The sequence below is a fragment of the Nyctereutes procyonoides genome, unplaced genomic scaffold (genome assembly GCF_905146905.1).
Source record: "Nyctereutes procyonoides isolate TBG_1078 unplaced genomic scaffold, NYPRO_anot_genome, whole genome shotgun sequence".
In the NCBI taxonomy this organism is placed as follows: domain Eukaryota; kingdom Metazoa; phylum Chordata; class Mammalia; order Carnivora; family Canidae; genus Nyctereutes; species Nyctereutes procyonoides.
Window position 1 is genome coordinate 64,957,592 of NW_026575140.1, and position 20,367 is coordinate 64,977,958.

General features: G+C 42.3%; 1 protein-coding gene across 4 annotated transcripts in view; it reads right to left on the reverse strand.

The window, feature by feature from the left end:
* Positions 1 to 20,367, reverse strand: part of SLC35F2 (solute carrier family 35 member F2) — a 49,593-nt gene that overhangs the window by 19,012 nt on the left and 10,214 nt on the right. The window contains exon 1 of one of the 4 annotated variants that reach the window (XM_055307159.1): positions 3,326 to 3,419. The exons of 2 other annotated variants lie outside the window; for them this stretch is intronic. In XM_055307159.1, coding sequence (XP_055163134.1) covers positions 3,326 to 3,328 — 3 coding nt within the window. In that variant the 5' untranslated portion in view covers positions 3,329 to 3,419. Of the gene's footprint in view, positions 1 to 3,325; positions 3,420 to 20,367 lie in introns of those variants that run through there. One more of the 4 variants, XM_055307160.1, reaches the window with a different exon arrangement.

Consider the following 20,367-nt stretch of genomic DNA (forward strand, 5'->3'; position numbering starts at 1 on the left):
CGGTTTTTCAGATGGAAACTCCCCCGCCATGAACTTCAATGGCAGGATGTGGTCCAACTCTAAGACATGCCTCCTCAGGTGGCTGCACACTGCGAGAGCCAGGCCACTGGAAAGCAGAGCAAACAAGAGTCATCGCTACTTGGGGGGCAGGGGTGGGAAAGCAGGCAGGAGATAAATGAATGTGGCCACTGCCAGCCACATTACTACCACTTGAATATAGTATGAATTTAAGAACTTCCTATTAAGGATGGAAAGAAGAAAAGAGTTTCAAAGCATTTTATTGCCCCTCTTTCTTCTTCCAGAAAATATAAAAGTACATATCTTAATATCCCTTCCATTCCAAAATACATACTCATGCACACACTTGCTAATGAAACCTTATCTTCTAACTTCTCTTATTCATGTATTCAGCCCAGAAGCTCTTCAGTCTTCAATTCACTAAAGTTTGTTGGGTGCCTAACACATGCCAAGCAAAAGGGATTTCGAATTTGGGGCACCTGAGTGGCTCAGTGGTTGAGCATCTGACTTTGGCCTGGGTTGTGATCCCGGGGTTCCAGGATCGAGTCCTGCGTAAGGCTCCCTGCATGGAGCCTGCTTCTCCCTCTGCCTATGTGTCTGCCTCTCTCTGTGTGTGTCTCTCCTGAATAAATAAATAAAATCATTTTTTAAAAAAAGCAGGAGGGGTTAAAAAAATTTTTAAAGGGAGATTCAGAATTTTTTTTAAAGATTTTATTTATTTATTCATGAGACACACACACACACACACAGAGGCAGAGACACAAGCAGAGGGAGAAGCAGGCTCCATACAGGAAGCCCGACATGGGACTTGATCCCGGGACCCCAGGATCACACCCTGGGCTGAAGGCGGCGCTAAACCGCTGAGCCACCTGGGCTGCCCGAGATTCAGAATTTAAAAGGCCCAAGTATTTCCCAGTCCCAGACCCTATTCTACCCAGAGCAGATCAGGAGGCTCACGCTTTGTGCCCTGAAAAAGTACCACCTCCATCTATGATAGCACCTAGCACGCTGCTTATGGATCTCTTCCCTCCAACTCTATACTCCAAGAGGACAGGGACATTATGTCTACCAACATAGTGCCTGGTACATGTAAGTGCTTAATGGATACTGGCCATTTTCAAACATGTCAAGGAGCTTTCTGTCTGGTCAAGGAGAGAGATCCCACCACACAGAACCACAACAAAACGGGAAAGTGTCAGGGTTGGGTGTGTGCCCAAGGGGAAGAAAGGATCCAGACTGACAAGAGAAGGTTCACAGAGGACGAAACACCTGATTATGGACCAGAAAAGTCAACAATTTCCAAGAAGATTCAGGAATGAAGAAGAAAAAGCTCTACGAGTTCTTGCCTACTTCAAACACTAGTTTTACATCAAATATACATGAGACACAATGATCAGATTGATTTATTTCCTTAGCTCTTCTTATCTTACAACAAGTTAGACCAGCAGTCCTCAACTTAAGTGTAAGGTGTATATTTTTAAAAAATCATTGGAGGATTTAAAACAAATAAACAAACCTGACCTCAGCCCAAACCAGCTCAATGAGATTCTCAGGAGGTAGGGTCCAAATACCAGTCTATCTGAATAACCTCCTAGGTGAGTTTAATATACAACAAGGATAGCAAACCACTGAGTTATTCTCCCCCTTTTATCTGAAAAAAAAAGTTTCAAATGAGTGATAAAATGCATTGTTGGAATGCAAACCATCTTTCTTCACTTTATGTCTCAATAAATCTGTGCTGCTGGGGTGCACCTTGTCAGCTAAAGCAGGATTTCATATTAGGGCTAAAAGACTTGTGTTGAGCACAGCTTCCTTGGGGAGATTGTGAAATCCATCACACCTGCCACCTATAAATACCTGGCACAGAACAATAACTTCCAGCCCATCTATAAAAAACCTGTAACGATTCTGAAACGAAATATTCATTTAGACCAAATCCACACACTCAGCATATAAGATTATCCAGTGTCTATTACTAGAGCATTTTAAATTATACTGGCAACAAGCTAGAAAATAGTCTTTCTTTAAAGAGTGAGAAGCAACCTCGATGACAGGTTATAGTCTTTCCATATCTACATTTCTATGATTCAAAAATTTAGCCATCAGTGTATCATGTAATTCTAATAAACATGAGGAGCTAGTACTTTGAAGAACCCACAGTCTGTTAAAAAGGCATATTCAAGGCCACAGAAGCCAAATTTCAAAGATTAGGAAGCATACTAGTATATATCATTACCTTAAAAAGAAGGCAGGTGGGATGCCTGGGTGGCTCAGTGCTTGAGCATCTGTCTGCCTTTGGCTCAGGGCATGATCCTGGGGTCCCAGGATTGAGTCCCACATCGGGCTCCCCCCAGAAAGCCTACTTCTCCCTCTGCCTATGTTTCTGCCTCTGTCTCTCATGAATTAAATAAATAAATAAATAAATAAATAAATAAATAAATAAATAAATAAATAAATAAATAAATAATTTTTGAAAGGCTGGTAAGGAAAGGTAGTGTGGGTTTTCTTTTCCCCCCACTAGATTACGTCTCACTTAGAGCAGATGCTCAGTAAATGTTTAAGAGATTAGTGAATAAATGTAACTCATTCTTAAGATGTGGTAATGTTAAATGAGATATCATAATGTTAAATGAAATTCTGTAATATTAAAATGCAAGGCAGACAAATATTGTATAGCTAGGAGACACTTAGAAGTAAATGCAAGCAAGGTTCTAGAGGAACGAATATGAGCACAGGAATCAGAGAACACTGGGGCCTAGATGGAAATCTGAAACATGAAAGAGAAGAGAAACAGGTGCAGGCAAGTGGCAAACAGTGGTTAATATCGTGTTTTGTTTGATAAAAGGCTGCTGCAGATTGTACCCCAGATGCGATCTCTAGGAAAGAATTTCCTGTGACTACAGTGGAAAGAATCAAATCAGATGGCCTAACTCCACCCTTTATTAGTGTTATAAAGTTGAATTAGTCTCTCAAAACTGTCTTTTTTTTTTTAAGATTTATTTATTTGAGAGTCCGAGAGAGAGAGAGAGAGAGAGAGAGAGAGAGAGAGAGAGAGGGAATGCGCACACAAATGGGAGGACAGGGACGGAGGGAGAGAGAGAATCCCAAGCTGACTCCCAGTTGAGTGCAGAGCCCAGCACAGGGCTCCATCCCATGACTCATGTAATGAAGAACCTGGGCCGAAATTAGGAATCAGATGCTCCACTGACTGTGCCATCCAGGTGAACTCCTGTTTTTTTCTAATGAGTATAAAACCACCTGTATGGGTTAAAGGTTAATTAATGTAACCTATATAAAAAGTACCTACCATCTTAGGCTTTCAATGAATGTTCTTTCCTGCCTTCCTATGGCTCACCCAGGCTTTTGGAAACCTTTGGACCAGAGCTGTCCAACAGAGGTTTCTGCAATGACAAAAGTGTTTTACTGATGCACCATTCCATACAGTTGCCTCCAGCCATACATAGCAATAAAGCACTTGTAAAGCATAGCACTTGTAATAGGCTAATGGAAATGAGGAACTGAATTTTGAATGTTATGTAACTTCAATTTAAATTAAAACAGCCATAAACGGCTAGAGGTTAGAGGTCGTTGGAGCCACAGACCAACGCTATGCACTGGAATTACTGCAGGGATGGAAATATTTGAGAAGTGGCTAGAAAGCATGTGAAATGTGGCTAGGAATATGAATGAGGACCTGAAGTTTTTACTGTATTTCAATGTAATTCACTTTAAGTAGCCACATTGGCTGGTGGCTAAAGCACCAAAGACCGTAATTCAAGACCAGTGCTTCTCAAATCTTAATGTGATGTGAAACACCTGAAGATCTTGTTAAATTGCATATTCCGGGGACACCTGGGTGGCTCAGTCAGTTAAGTGACTGCCTTCGGTTCAGGTCATGATCTTAGGCTCCTGGGATGGAGCCCTGCATCAGGCCCCTGCTCAACAGGGAGTCTGCTTCTCCCTCTTCCTCTGCCCCCACTCATGCTCATGCTCTCTCACATAAACAAATATTTAAAAATTGCATGTTCTGATTCAGTAAGTTTGGAGAGAACCCTGAGATTCTGCACTTCAAACAAGGTCTCAGATGATGCCTGTGCTTCTAGTCCATGGACCAACTTTGAGTAGCAGGGCCTTAGAGCAGTGCTTCCAATTCTGAGGTCTCTCAACTCTAGGAATCCATGGAATTAATGACAGCAATCTGGTCAGAATCTGTTTTTGACACTTCAAATAGCTTAACAGAACTTCTGACCATTGCTAGTAAGAAAGCAAAATGACACAATCTTTACTGGGGGAGGTCCTGGGGATGGGGTGCATTTCTAGCAATTTCAGTCCTAGGGGTCTATCACAAAGATACTCTGGCAAAAATACAAAAGGCAGGGATCCCTGGGTGGCTCAGCGGTCTGGCGCCTGCCTTTGGCCCAGGGCATGATCCTGGTGTCCCAGGATCGAGTCCTGCATCGGGCTCCCAGCATGAGCCTGCTTCTCCCTCTGCCTGTGTCTCTGCCTCTCTCTGTGTGTGTCTAACATGAATAAATAAATCAATCTTTAAAAAAGAAAAAAAAAATACAAAAGGCATATGTACATGGGATCCCTGGGTGGCGCAGTGGTTTGGCGCCTGCCTTTGGCCTAGGGCGCGATCCTGGAGACCCGGGATTGAATTCCACGTCGGGCTCCCTGCATGGAGCCTGTTTCTCCCTCTGCCTGTGTCTCTGCCTCTCTCTCTCTCTCTCTCTGTGACTATCATGAATAAATAAATAAAATCTTAAAAAAAAAAGGCATATGTACAGGCTATGCATTACAACACTATCAATAATAGTAAAAGACTAAAGAAAAAACCTAAATGTCTAACAATAGGGAACCAGCCGAATAAACACAAAGGAGTACTGTGCTCTATAAAAAGCCAGGCAGACATTTCTATACGCTGCTAGAACACGACTGCCAGGGTATACTTTAAAAAGCAGCAAATGTGGAGGAAAATGGGTTTGGAATACTAGCATTTGCCTAAATTTGTTATTTTTAAGTGTAAAGATAAAACCAAAACTGTTTTTTACAAGTTATCTCTAGGTCAGGAAAGAAAGCAAAGTAAAAGGTATATGTCTGAATATATCTTGTTTTACAGGTTGTCTTGGGAGCCATTTGAATGTTTTACAAAATCATACAACAAAAATTTTTAAATTATAAAAAGCCACATCCAAAAGAAACACACACACACACACACACACACACACACACACACACAGGTGCCTGGCTAGCTCAGTCAGTACAGCAAGCAACTCTTGATCTTGGGGATGTGAGTTCAAGGCCCATGATGGGTATAGAGACTACTTAGAAATAAATTTAATAAAATAAAATAAAATAAATAAAATAATAAAATAAAATAAAATCCTAAATGTTACATGACTTAAGGATGCTTCAAGTTGGTAGCAAAACAAAATAGAGAAGAATTCTTTCAAGTAATTTTAAAACACTAATTTGACTATGCGTTCCTAATGGAATAGACCATAGGAACAGCAAGAACTGTAAAATATCTTAAACTATTTGGAGGCAGTATTGGGGAGATGGGGGGCAGGGTTAGAGGGAGAGGGAGTGAGGGAGAATCTTAAGTAGGATCCATGCCCAGTGCTGAGCCCGGTGCAGGGTTCAATCTCACAACCCTGAGATCACAACCTAAGCCGAAATCAAGAGCTGGACACTTAACCAACTGAGCCACCAAGGTGCTGATATTATTTTGGGACTGTGTATATATTCCATAGAATAAAGCAGAAAAGAAATTATACTAACATATTGATTTATAGCATAGGTAAAAGGAGATGAAGACGTAAGATTGAACAGGGTAAGTTAAAACCCAGGCAGGGCAGCCCAGGTGGCTCAGTGGTTTAGCACTGCCTTCAGCCCAGGGCGTGGTCCTGGAGACCTGGGATCAAGTCCTTCATCAGGCTCCTTGCATTGAGCCTGCTTCTCCCTCTGCCTATGTCTCTGCCTCTCTCTCTCTCTCTCTCTCTCTCTCTCTCATGAATAAATAAATAAAATCTTTTAAAAAATAAAATCCCGGGATCCCTGGGTGGCGTAGCGGTTTGGCGCCTGCCTTTGGCCCAGGGCGCGATCCTGGAGACCCGGGATCGAATCCCACATCGGGCTCCCGGTGCATGGAGCCTGCTTCTCCCTCTGCCTGTGTCTCTGCCTCTCTCTCTCTCTGTGACTATCATAAAAAAAAAAAATAAAATAAAAAATAAAATCCCTTACTATTCTGAACGTCACTGAAAATTAGAATTAACTCAAAGGACATTTTATATAACTTAAAAATAGAGAATTCCTATCTCTGTGCACTGAAAAGCCAGTCTGAAACAATGACCAACCAACAATCATGAACACATTTAGTGCCTAGATATGGCAACTAAATATGATCGTCCACTAAAAAGAACTAAGGCCCCTTGGAGAATGGCTGATTTCAGGCCTGGAGTAAGAACTGTGCAAAATAAGCCTGGAATACCTTGTCACACCAGATGGCAAGAAAGTGATCAAAAGACTAGTGGAGTCATGACGAAAAGACATTCTGAACATCAGGAACAACAACTGCAATGGATTGAAATACATGAAATACATTTGAATCCACAAATTAATAAGCAATGCTTAAAGTTAAAAATAATAAAATAAATAATAAATAAAACAAAACAAAACAAAACTCATGGGGAACCTGAGTGGGTTAAGGGTCTGACTCTTGATTTCCATTCAGGTTGTGATCTCAAGATCGTGGAATCGAGCCCAGCCTTGGGCTACGCACTCAGTCTGCTTGAGAATCTCTCTCCCTCCCTGTCTATCTCTCCCTCTCTCTAAAATAACAAATAAATATTTAAAAAATAAAAATAGGGCAGCCCCGGTGGTACAGCGGTTTAGTGCCGCCTGCAGCCTGGGGTGTGATCCTGGAGACCCGGGATTGAGTCCCACGTCGGGCTCCCTGCATGGAGCCAGCTTCTCCCTCTGCCTGAGTCTCTGCCCCGCCCCCCTGTGTGTGTCTCTATGAATAAATAAATAAAATCTTTAAAAAAATAAAAAAAATAAAAAATAAAAGTAAAACTGGTCATTTTAAAGGATGCTAGGGAACCAACAACCCATTATTTTGAAAACTGATATATAAAAAGGAAGAAGCAAACATTTACCCTCCCCTTCCTATACAAATGATACCTCAGGGTAACGAGTGGATGACAGAGTTTGTCTATGTAGAAATACTTGAATAATAATTAAAAATGGAATGACAGAAACAGAATAGCTTACAACCCCTAATAACATAATGAATCTAGGCAACAAACCTCAATAGCTCCTAGCATAACAAAGAAACAAGCAAACATTATGCATCTCCTGATGGCAGTACACAATATCTATGAAATATTCTTGCCAAAGGTGGGGGAAGGACCACAGGTATTTAATGGGGTCCATGGACAGGTCAATGAAAATATTCAGGAGAATCTATGAACTTGGATGGGAAAAAAAAAAAATACACCCTGATTTTCAGTAACATTTAACTGAAGTTTAATTTTCCCTTCCATTATGAAATAGGCAACTAACTAAAGCAGTAGTATGAGCGCCTAAGACCTTGCTGCCAAAGAATCACAAACATTTTCTTATCAGATGGCAACTGTTGCTGAAATTCAAAATACCATTTACATTCATCAGGACTGCACATCATGAGAGATAAACTCCCACGGTGAGATCCCTTATTTACTGTGTTCTTTTTTTAAAAAAGAAACATATATACTAACATGTATCACGGTGTGTTTTTAATACTTCAATACCCAAACAGATGTAACTGGTTGCCATTATAACCCCATTTATACCCCATTTATGTTACTCTATCCATTTAAAAACATTTTGAGAAGGAAATACTGTAAACCCACCAGAAAGATACAATCAGCAAACCCCTGAATGTGGTAAACTCTACATGACAGTTTCTTCAGGAATAAACTGCAAGAAAATAAGAGCAAGAGGAAGCCTACAGAAGAAGATGTCAATATAACAATATAACAACCCACTGAAACGTGTGGACCTTATATGCATCTCGATGTGAAGAAACTTTTAAAAATTATGTGGTAGTTGGGAAAATTTGAACATGCACTAGATATTTGATATTAAGGAATTATTGTTAATTTTTAGGTGGAAAATGGTATTATGACTATGTTTTTTAGGTCCTTATCTCTTAGAGATTAACACTGAAATATTTATGCACGAAGTTGTATGATGCCTGAGATTTACTTCCAGATAATCCAGGAGGGAGGAAGTGTAGAGGTGAAACAAGATGAGTTGATAAGTATTGAAAATGGGTGAAAGGCAAAAAGAAACTCCAAAGGGCTTAAACACCTAAATGAGAGGCCTGAAACCATAAACACCTTAAAAGAGAGCACAGACCGTAATCTCTATTATCAGTTGTAGCAACATTTTTCTACGTATGTCTCCTGAGGCAAGGGAAACAAAAGCAAAAATAAACTGTTGGAACTACATCAAAATAAAAAGCCGTGCACAGCAAAGGAAGCAAAACTAAAAGGCAACCTACTGAACAGAAGGTATTTGCAAATGATACATCCCATAAAGGGTTAGTATCCAAAATATATACAGAATTTAAACAATTCAACATCAAAAAAAAAATCAAATACTCCAATTAAAAAATGAGAAGACATAAACAGTCATTTCTTCAAAGAAGACATTCAGACGGCCAACAGTCCCAGGAAAAGATGCTCAACATCACTCATCATCAAGGAAATGCAAATCAAAACTACAATGAGGGGCACCTGGGTGGCTCAGTCTGTTAAGCGTCTGACTCTTGGTTTTGGCTCAGGTCATGATCTCAGGGTCATGAGGTCCACCCCCAATTTGGCTCCCTGCTCAGCAGGGGGGTCTGCTTCTCCCGCTCTGTTTGCCCCTCCCCCTGCTTGGGGGTGCATGCACACCTTCTCTTTCTAATAAATAAAATCTTAAAAATAAAATAAAATGAAAATGTAAAATAAGTTGCATTGCAGATTGATATGGATGGAGTGACAGTGCTCTGCTGGACAATATAAATTCCAGAAAAAGGAAATTTGGCAAGTTACCAGTTTCTCCTGTCCTTCAAGGGAGCAAGAGTCCCCTGATCTATTATCACATGTCTCATAATTGGAAGGCAGATACCAAGAGTAGAAGTATGGGTGTCATGAAGGTGGGGGGTGATTTGGACAGACTTGTAATTTCCTTTGTCTTTGTTCTAACATTCACCACACAACTGAAGATCCTGTATCTCCTATGCAGATTTTTCTATTGGGATGGTCTTCCTGTGAGCAGTGGTCAAATTTAACAGCAACAATTCTGATTATAAATTAATACATTTATTTTCAGGCATAAATGTGAGCTTGAAAGAAAGAATCATTTTATCTAGAGACTGATGATCTCCTCAAATGAACTGACCATGATGTCCCAGACACAGAAAACTGGAATATTCCGCCAACGTACAGGAATCCAGAGCTTCAGATGTCAGCTTTCTTATCTACAATGCTAGAAGCATGTTCATAAAGGTTTGCCAAAACCACAGTCCAGTACTTTAAGTAATGAAGCAAGCTTTTCCAAAAATTGTGCCACAAATAACACCCATCAAATTTTCTTATATTTAATTACTATACAAAACAATGGAAAGGACACTTCTGAAATCTGCAAAACATGTTTCCTCTATTTATCTTCACAGTATGTCCTATTGAACTTCTTAGACTAGAGGCTGCGGAGTGGGACTAACCCATTTTTCAGTATTCTGTAACAATACAACAGAAGTTGAGAGAAGAGCAAGCTTAATATGGGGTCTAAACCCAGCAAGGAACCTACCCAATTGCACCCATTCACTTTAATTGTACCTCAGGTATTTTCACCCAGTACGAACTTCAACCTCTGGACCTTCCCAACCTTGCTCATTCCTGGAACTGTTTCTTTCTTTCTCCCCCTGTCCCCACAAAGATTTTATTTATTTGAGAGAGAGTGAGTGAGAAAGAGAGAGATAATTTCAAGCAGGCTCCTCATCCAGCACAGAGCCCAACATGGGGCTTGATCCCATGACCCTGAGATCATGACATGAGCCTAAATCAAGAGTTGAGCCTAAATCAAGAGTTGGACGCTCAACCAACTGAGCCACACAGGGGCCCGGGAACTTTCCATTCTGACTCTGGGAACACCAGAGGGTCTACAATCTAAGGGTGCTAGTGGAAGAGGTAAGAAGTCAATGACTACAGTGATGGATCAGTTAAATTGCCTGATGGAACCTTAAAATTAACAGTTTTTAGGTGGGATTATAGGACATTTTTTGGTTTTCTTCTTTCTCCATTTGTAAATATCAAATTTTCTAGCAAGGAGAAATCTATTTTTTTCCAATCTGTGTTCTTTCTTAAAAGAACCAAGATGGGACTCTTGGGTGGCTCAGCGGTTGAGTGTCTGCCTTTGGCTCAGGGCATGATCCTGGAGTCCTAGGATCGAGTCCCACATCAGGCTTCCTGCAAGGAGCCTGCTTCTCTCTTTGCCTATGTCTCTGCCTCTCTCTGTGTGTCTCTCATGAATAAATAAATAAATCTTAAAAAAAAAAAAAAAGAACCAAGAAAGCAAAGGGACCGAAGCCAGTACAAAGAATGACTTCAGAAGCCTTCTTGACTCATTTTGAATCCCTTGTGCTAATTTGGATTCAGAGCTCACCTTCTCTCTTTCATTTCTTCCCCAGTCTCCTATGACCGGTGATTCTTTGTTGACAATTTGAGGTTTCCAAACTGCTGACTTAAAGCTCCCTGGATTTGCCAATGTGGTATCCATCAGCATCAAGTATTATTTATTACACTCATGCTAATAGACCCCATCAGAATACCTGTTTTCTACAGTGCCTTGTCATTTACAAAAACTTTTCTGTACCCTCTCGTTTTTAATTTTTGACCCACGGGACAGTGCCACTGAACTACAGATGAAGAAAGTGAAGCTCAGAGAGGTGAAATGGGTCACCTAACTAATGTTGTTCAACAGTGGCAAAATCAGGTGCAAAATAGAAACCCCCAGCATTAAGTGCATTTGCTAGCCTACTATGTTCCCTCCTACATGATTAAATAACTTCAGGGGTGCCCAGATGATGAAGCTGGTTAAGTGTCTGACTCTTGGTTTCAGCTCAGGTCATGATCTCAGGGTCCTGGAATTGAGCCCAGTATGGGGCTCTATGGTCAGCGGGAAGTCAGCTTAGGATTCCCTCTCTCCCTCTCCTTCTGACCTTCCCTGCCATTCCCTGGCTCACTCACACACACGCTCCCCTTTTCTCTCAAATAAATAAATAAATCTAAAAAAATAAAATAACTTCAGAACAGATGATCTATAGTTTTTCTCTAACCAATATTTGATGAAAATGGATAAAGCTGCAAAAGTACAGATCGGATGACTCGAGCGCTCTTTTTTAAATGCCTGGCCTTTTATCCAGATCACTGAATATGACTTCAATATTATATTTTCCCACATATTTTATAATGAATATAGTCCACGATAACTGCAGATTCGGTTATCATAGAATAAAATCAGTTACCATAGAATTATAACTATTTTATATTTTACTTGGAATTTTATGGGCAAATTTATCCTAACACACTCCAACCGATTTAATACTGCCCACACTACTAAAATACACAACCTTCTGCAATGTGTCCACTTTAATCATCACATCATCCCACAGCCAATAAGACAAAGCTAGCAATATCAAATCTTCTGGAAAAATAGTTTGGCAGACAATCAAGTGAGCACTAGTTGAAGGGGCCGGCATGCACTGCCTTGATTGGCTACTGAATTTTACACACACACCCCTGAACAAAGACAGAAGTACGCAGAGAACAGCCAGCTGAAGTATTTGAAGGTAACCACATCTATGGCCTAGACATGGCACACCTAGCTGATCTGTCTCAGGGATGATCAAATCAAGTTTATATCTGTGCCTTTTTGGAGACAGGGTGTAGCCCTTGCACTAGTACACCACTCCCAGACTCCCACTAGAGACCAGAATGTGTGAGAATTCTCCTCGTCTGCTTGGTGGAAATAGTCCAACCTGGCAGCAACTTCACCAGGCCACAGTGACCTTTTTATTACCATCTTCCTAATGGCATCCAGTTCAATTCAGCCAATATTTTTTACTACCCTGTCGGTTCTTGACCCCGCCAGACTCCAGAGTACAAAGAAATAACAGGCCCTGCCCTCATGGAATTCATAATTCAGCAGGGAAGAAAAACACTGAAGGAACAAGATGACTCACTTCATTTAGCATTGTACCTACCATCTAGGTCCATGTGCGTTCTCAAAATTGTCTGAATGGGATGTAACCTAATCTCAGATTCCGTGGGAGGCTTTCCTCATCAAGGGATTCTTCATCTGAGACTTGGTCAATGAAGACAAGTTGTTCAGGTCAAGAGAAAGGGAACAGGAACTGCTGGCCAGCAGAAAGGTCCATATTGCCCATTACCCTCCATGACTAGAGCCCGTAGAGGTAGCTCATCCAGAGGAGCAGCCACTTCATCTTTCAAATGTATCCTGCAGCTTCAAGAGAGTCTAGCAAATCTTGGTTGATTATTTCAAAGGGTGTGGGTTAGATGAGCTGAGAAAACAATTCCTTGACATTTTATGAATTATTGTTAACCTTTTTTTAAAATTTTTTTTATTTATTTATGATAGTCACGGGGGGGGGCGGGGGGCAGAGACACAGGCAGAGGGAGAAGCAGGCTCCATGCACCGGGAGCCCGACGTGGGATTCGATCCCGGGTCTCCAGGATCGCGCCCTGGGCCAAAGGCAGGCGCTAAACCGCTGCGCCACCCAGGGATCCCTGTTTGTTTACCTTTTCACCAACGTCTGGTCTTTGTGCTCTATTTTCTTATTGGAGCCATGTTTAGAATCTACCACCAAATGTAGTAGACAGAATAATGGCTCCTCAAAAATGCCCACACACTAGGCCCCAGGAACCTGTGAAGAGGTCACCTCACATACCGTGAGATAATAAGAAATACAGGGGCACCTGGGGGGTCCAGTGGTGGAGCGTCTGCCTTCCACTTAGGTCATGATCCCAGGGTCCCGGAACAGGCTCCCCATGGTGGCGGAGGAGGGGGGGGCTGCTTCTCCCTCTGCCTGTGTCTCTGCCTCTCTCTCCCCGTGTCTCTCATGAATAAATAAATAAAACCTTGAAAAAAAAAGAAATACATTTTAATCATGCCCCTCCCCCAGAGCTTCTAAAGGTGATGAGAAGGGGTCATCTTCAGTCATTCATAGCAAGCGCCATTCAATGACACCAAGTTTATGTTAATGAGGTGACTTTTGGAAAGCCCCTAAAGGAGGGGAGCCGGTTGCCACGCGACCCAACAGGAGCTAATGGGGTTGTGACTTTCAGCCCCACCCCAGGGAGCAGACAAGGGCTGGAGGTAGAGCCAATCCCCAAAGACCAAAGATTTCATTCATCACCTGTGCCTACGTAGTGAAGCCTTCCCTAGAACTCCTAATGGAAAAGGGCGCTTGAGGGCTCAGTATGTTAAGCATCTGGCTCCTGGTTTCAGCTTAGGTCATGATCTCAGGATCCTGGGATCGAGCCCCACGCGGAGCCCGACTTTGGGCTCCCCGCTCAGAGTTCAGCCAGGAGTCTGCTTGAGGATTCTCTCCCTCCCTCTGCCACCTCCCCACCCTGCACTCTTGCTCTAAAATAAATACATAAATCTTAAAAAAAAAAAAAAAAAACCACACCCTAACTCAGAGGCTTTCCAGGTCCCATGAACACCCTGATGTGCTGAGGTGAGGATGAGGGGGGTGGGGCGGTGAAGCTACACACCCTTTACCTTCCCCCATACCTTGCCCTATGTGTCTCTCCTATCCAGCTGTTTCTGAGTTTTATCTTTTCACAATAAACTGATAATTTAATAAACTGTTTCCCTGAGTTCTAGGAGCCGCTCTAGCAAATTACTGAGCCCAAGGCAGAAGCCATGGGAACTTCTGCTGTGTACTCAGACAATCAGAAGTACAAGGTGTCAACCTGGTAAACATGACTGGTGTCTAAAATGGGGGGTGGGGAGCCAGAGGAGGGCAATATTGGGGGACTGGGCCCTTAGCCTATGGGGTTTTTGCTAACTCCAGGCAGTGTCATAACTAAATCATAAGACACTCAAGTTTGTATGGAGAAATGGCGCTGTAAGAAAAATCCACATACATTTGTGGTCAGAAGTAAAGTGCTGAGTACAGGAAAACAATTTTTTTCCTTTTTCCATGGCAAGAGGGCCTATGCTGATGGGATCACCAGTAAATACCTTGAGATGTGGAGATTATCCTGGATTTATTCAGGGAGGCCCCATCTAATCACACGATTTCTTGAAAGGGAGAACCTTTCCCAGCTATAGTCAGAGGAGAGTCAGCAAGAGAGGCAGCGTGGCTGGCTTTGCAGACAGAGGGGGACAGAGGGGGATCCCAGGAGCCCAGGAAGCCAGGCGGCCTCCCAACAGGAGAGCGAGGAAATCCACCCTCCCCCACACCTCCCAGGAAAGAACACAACCTTGTCAAATGCCTTGATTTTAGCCTGGATTCACTTGTGTCCCATTCCCCTCCTACAGAACTGGTCAGGTAACAAACTCGTGTTGTTTTAAGCCACTACATTTGTGGTGATATTTTAACAGTAATAGAAAAGTAATACTAGGTCAACAACAGGTGTGATACCTTAAAACGACATTCGAATCGTGATGTTAGAACTATTTATATTCATCTCAATGAATTTCCTTAGTAACAAGACAGGTCTCAAATTAACTGCAGATGATGCTGATCAAGAGCCATCCTACACTTAAACACTTTCACCATTTGCCAAGGAGAAAAGGGAACCATGCCATCAAACTAGTTTTATGCAAACGAAAGTAAAAATTATAAATTCAGTGACCTCTTCTTAAATGTTCTGTCCTGCATGACCCTTAGATAGTCAAGAATACAGAGGAAACAAATTAATACTCACCCCCTCTGCCATAAATGGAAGGGAGACTAGTGACAGCCACCGTACTAACCTCTTATGTACATGAACTTACCGGATTTTCATACAACCCTAAAATGTAGGTATCATCTTGCTGAAATTCAAGTCTTTCAATAAGGTTCATAAGGTAAATAAGAGCGCTAGATCAAAATCCAAATTAAGCTCAAAAGTCTGGGTTTTTTCCATTCCCCTTCGCTAAAAGAATAATTGTGATTATTAGATTTGTGAAAATTAGGAAGGTGCTCATTTCCAGAATGATGACCTCTCAGTTCCTACAGCATTGGAACCATTTTCTACAACCTGCCTGTAGTGTGTTATGTTGCATTTGCTTTACTAGATTATACATGCAGAAACTATGCCATGGATACTTTTGTGCTCCCCCCATATACATATCTACACAGTATCTAACATTGTTATTATTATGGTTGTGGTTACCCTTCTTAGGGTTACTATTGTAATTACTATCATTGTTGTTAAAATTGTTACTATTAACAGTGAAAACAGTATCTAACACACTTGAGTTCACTCTATGTACCAGGCATGGGCTCAACAATTTCAGGATTTCACAGTTCTAATTAATTCCATCCTCCCAACAATCCTAAGAGGCAGGTGCTACTGTTATTGCTATTTATAAAGAAACTGAGGCACAGAGATGTCACACAACGTGCCCAATATCACACAGCTAGCATCTGGTAGAACCTGGAGGGCAAACCAAGCAGTGCAGCTCATCATCACTGTCCCACTGGAAGTGCACTACTGGTATCTATTAGGGACTCAAAAGCCTTTCTCAGCCTAATAAAAGTGAGGTGGCTTAATAAAAATAACGACGTGGCAGCTGCCATACTAAGTGCTTACCTAAGTTACTCCATTTAAAACTCATGAAAACTCTCATGGGATAGGAAATGTGTACAATTGCACCGGTGACCAACTTGCCTAAGGTCGAAAAATCAGGAGCACCTGGGTGGCTCAGCAGGCGAACATCTGCCTTTGGCTCAGGTCATGATCCCGGGTCCTGGGATCGAGTCCCGCATCGAGCTCCCCACAGGGCGTCTGCTTCTCCCTCTGCCTATATCTCTGCCTCTCTGTGTGTGTGTCTCTCATGAATAATTTTTTTTAAATCAAAAAATCATTGCCTCTGTTTTCCCCCTTCTACACACTGCCTCCCTGATAACAAAAATAAATCATAATATTGAAGATTTATGGTCAGTATGTGGAGGACTGGCCTCTTCCCTGCAGGACCCTCCCAATCCCTGGACACTTCTGTGCGAATTCTCCGAGGGGCACCCATGTGAACACACAGAGGCCAGGAACAGGAGCTCCAGGCGGGTGGGCAAGGAGGGTTGGGGATGGAGGAAGGGTAGATTCTGAAGGATGGGATCGGTACAGGGTAACAAGTGCATGCTGTTTCAAGAGTCTGGATGATGAGGGTTTATGACAGACACACCACCCTCTCTCCACCCGCCCTGGTCTGGCACAAGCACAGAAGAAAACAGACTATCCCTGTTCTCAGGAGGCAGTCAAGAAGCCACAGCCCATGAAACTTTAAATTTCTACTACAGCCTGCCCTCTGAGGCTCAATCAGAAGTTTGGAAGGACTATTTTTTTAAACTGTTGTAAAATCTAAATGAGCCTTCCTGTGGATTATCAAAACAAAATTGCTTGTTTCTGTGTCTGGTTTAAACTGTCAAATGGGATCCTGGGGTGAAGACAATCAACCAGTGAGCAGTTAAAAGAAGGAAATCCGAAGCCAGTCCAAACACAGACGCCGCGGTGCGGCTGGGTTCCGGGCTCCAGCTGTGTCCCTGCCCTCTGCGGTTTGGCACTTGAACCTCCTCAAACTCTGTAAAGTCATAAATCCTCTGTTTTACCTACACCAGCAGTGAGCTGGATTTCTAACTAACACACTCATCAAACACCAACAAGGCACCAGAAAAGAGCAGTTTGAGCCTGATCTAGAAACTAGATCTAGGCACTCGGCCTGGAGGGAACGGGAGGTGGAGGCGGAAGGTAGATTTCCTGTGAGCTTTTCAATACTCCACAAGGGCTCACACCAGAAACACTCACTCCCCTCCTTAGTCAGCTTCCCGGCATCTGATTTAACCCAGCCATCTCCCAAACTTTTCAAGGAACGCCTCTATTAGGCAAAGAGAAGCAAATTACCATTTCCCATGGGAAGCTGGTGCCAGCCCCAAGCTTCATCAACTTTCAAGGGTGATCCTTAAAAATCCATGTAAATTGCACTGTGTATAGGGCAAACCATTTAGTATAGAAATAATGTGCAAAATGTGATTCTTTCACAGGTAGTACGGGCATCTCTCAGAAGTGGAAACGTGGAAGGCCAGTGAACAGAGGCCCACCTGCACTGGTGATCAGGGATATGCAGATGAGAGATACATCTTACATTCATTCCACCGTCAAAACTTTATGTCTAATAATACCAGGTGTTCAGATGTTTGTTTTCATACTCAGCTGGTAGCAGTGTAAACTGGCACAACCACTTTGGGAAACCAGTTTGACATTTTGTGACGTTGAAAAGTCACATACTCTACCACCTAGTTGGCCCCCTCCCACACGCTCTATATACACCTGCCTGTAAAAGTAGTGCTGGGGTGCCTGAAAGGCTCAGTTGGTTGAGCATCTGACCCTTGATTTTGGCTGGGGTGGTGGTCTCAGGGTTGTGAGATCTGAGCTCTGCTCTGAGTGCAGCACCTACTTAACATTCTCTCCCTTTCCCTCTGCTCATGCAAACATGATCTCACTCTCTCTCTTAAAAAAAAAAAAAAGTGCTTATATGTGATCAATAGTAGACCTGAAGAAGAATGTTCCTGGAAATCCTCTTCGCTATAGGAAAAAACCTGGAAAAAAACCAAATGTCCATTAAGTGATTTAATAAACTATGGTATATGCACAGGAAAGAATATCGTAGAGTCACAGAGAGGGTTCTTGCAGCATTAGGCAACAGCACGGATGAATCTTGGCAGTGTGATATAAAAGGGGAAATAAATCACAACAGATTATCTATAGTATGATATCCTTTTAATAAAGTAAAAAATAAATAAAAGCATACTTTTTAGAAATACACAGAGGTACAAAATCGTACCCAAAAGAATGAGAGCAAGGGAATGGGGAGAGGTATATTCAGGATGGTAATTATCTCTGGTTGGGGAGGAATGTGGGTAGAGGGCATGACTGGGTACATGGAAGCTACCATCATGATTCTAGTTCTAGGGTGGTGATGGGTTTGTGGAACTTACTGCATAAAAAAAGTTATTTAGCCATTCATGGGCCAACTGAATGTTATGAGCCAGGGATTATTACTCCACTTCCATGCAACTGGAGCCTAAAAAATAAATTAAATCAGGGCACTCAGCTGGCTCAGCCAGTGGAACACTCGATTCTTGATCTCAGAGTCATGAGTTCAAGCCCCACACTGGAGGCAGAGCTTATGTAAAAAAATAAAAAATAGGGGATCCCTGGGTGGCTCAGAGGTTTAGCGCCTGCCTTTGGCCCAAGGCGCGATCCTGGAGTCCAGGGATTGAGTCCCGCGTCGGGCTCCCTGCATGGAGCCTGCTTCTCCCCCTCTGCCTGTGTCTCTGCCTCTCTCTCTCTCTCTCTCTCTCTCTATGTCTATCATGAATAAATAAAAAAATTAAAAATAAAAAATAAATGATGATCCAGGAAGACACATTATATTTTATATGCTGTGATGTTATATACTTTCTGGAACCCCTGGAGACACAAATAGCAAAGAGCCTGGGGAGGGGGTGGAAGGACAATGAGGGAAGGGGACACAGCGTTAATTGTTCAAGGCCTTTTTTTTTTCCAGTTTGCTGCCTAACTTGCAAGAGGTAGGGTAGTACAATGGTTAGGAGCATGGGCTCTAGAGCCAGACTGCCTTGCAGGGGAGGAGGCAAAACCTCACTGCATTCCTTACTACTGTGTAACTGTGTGACTGTTAGGGAAAACACTTGACCACTCTGTGTCTCAGCTTCCAAGTGTCCAGTGGGGCTGGCAATGACAGCATCATAATGCTCAGAGCAGAAAATTATTGTAGGATGACACTGAATTAGCCCACCCTGAAGCCCTGGAATAATGAGGTTGTTCTAAGTGTATCAACTAAGCTTTATTCAACAAGGACTTTATTTATTAATTATTGTTTTTATCTTTGGCTTGATACCACTGTGAAAAGTTTAAGAAATGGCTCTTCTATACTCCTTTGCTTTAAGATTTTATTTTGGGGGCACCAGGGTGGCTCAGTGTTTGCGTGTCTGCCTTTGGCTCAGGGTGTGATCCCAGGGCCCTGGGATGGAGTCCTGCGCATCAGGCTCCCCGTGGGGAGTCTGCTTCTCCCTCTGCCTATGTCTCTGCTTCTTTCTGTGTGTCTCTCATGAATAAATAAATACAATTTTTTAAAAAGATTTTATTTTTTCAGTAATCTCTTCATGCAACATAGGGCTTGAACCCACAACCCTGAGATCAAGAGTCACATGCTCCAGTGACTGAGCCAGCCAGGCGCCTCTCTTCTAAATTCGCCTGAGCAGGCTCATCCCAATACTACTCTGGCAAGATGTAAATCTCACACAATACTAGCCTCAGACTCTCAGGAAGGATTTGTTGAAGACCCAAGTCAGTATGTTCCTTAAATACTCCTGCTTGGGAATTACTAGAAAGAAGTTTGGGACCTAACTGATTTTTCATAGATTCTCTCTCTCTACATCATTAACATAAATAGCCAAGTTCCTATGATCACTTAATCTGATGATTTTAATTAACACAAAAAAAGTCCCTAAATCTGTGGACTAAAAGTTTTTATTAAGTTTATTAAAATGAAAATTATCTAAATCTTTATTCAGGGCCTATTTATACTTTCACTACAAGCAATTCTGAGAGATTGGTTTATCCAGTTTCTACGATGTTAGCAAGCTGGAAGCCATCATTTAGAAAGAATGCAGGCTTCTGGAGACATGTTCAATAACACAGAAAAAAATCACATGTGACAACTGTGAGAAAAAAGGCAGGAAAAAACATGACAAATAATTCACTTCAGTGGCTCCTGAGCAGCATATTACTATTACTGCCACTCAGCAGAATAATTAAACTTCATAATGATGATCCTGAATCAAGAAAAAAAGGTGTTATGTTGAATGCACTTTACTTAAAGGCAAGGAGTTGCATATATTTGTTTTAAATATACCACGAGGGGATCCCTGGGTGGCTCAGCGGTTTGGTGCCTGCCTTTGGCCCAGGGCACGATCCTGGAGTCCCGGCATCAAGTCCCATATTAGGCTCCTGGCATGGAGTCTGCTTCTCTCTCTGCCTCTCTCTCTCTCTCTCTGCATCTCTCTCT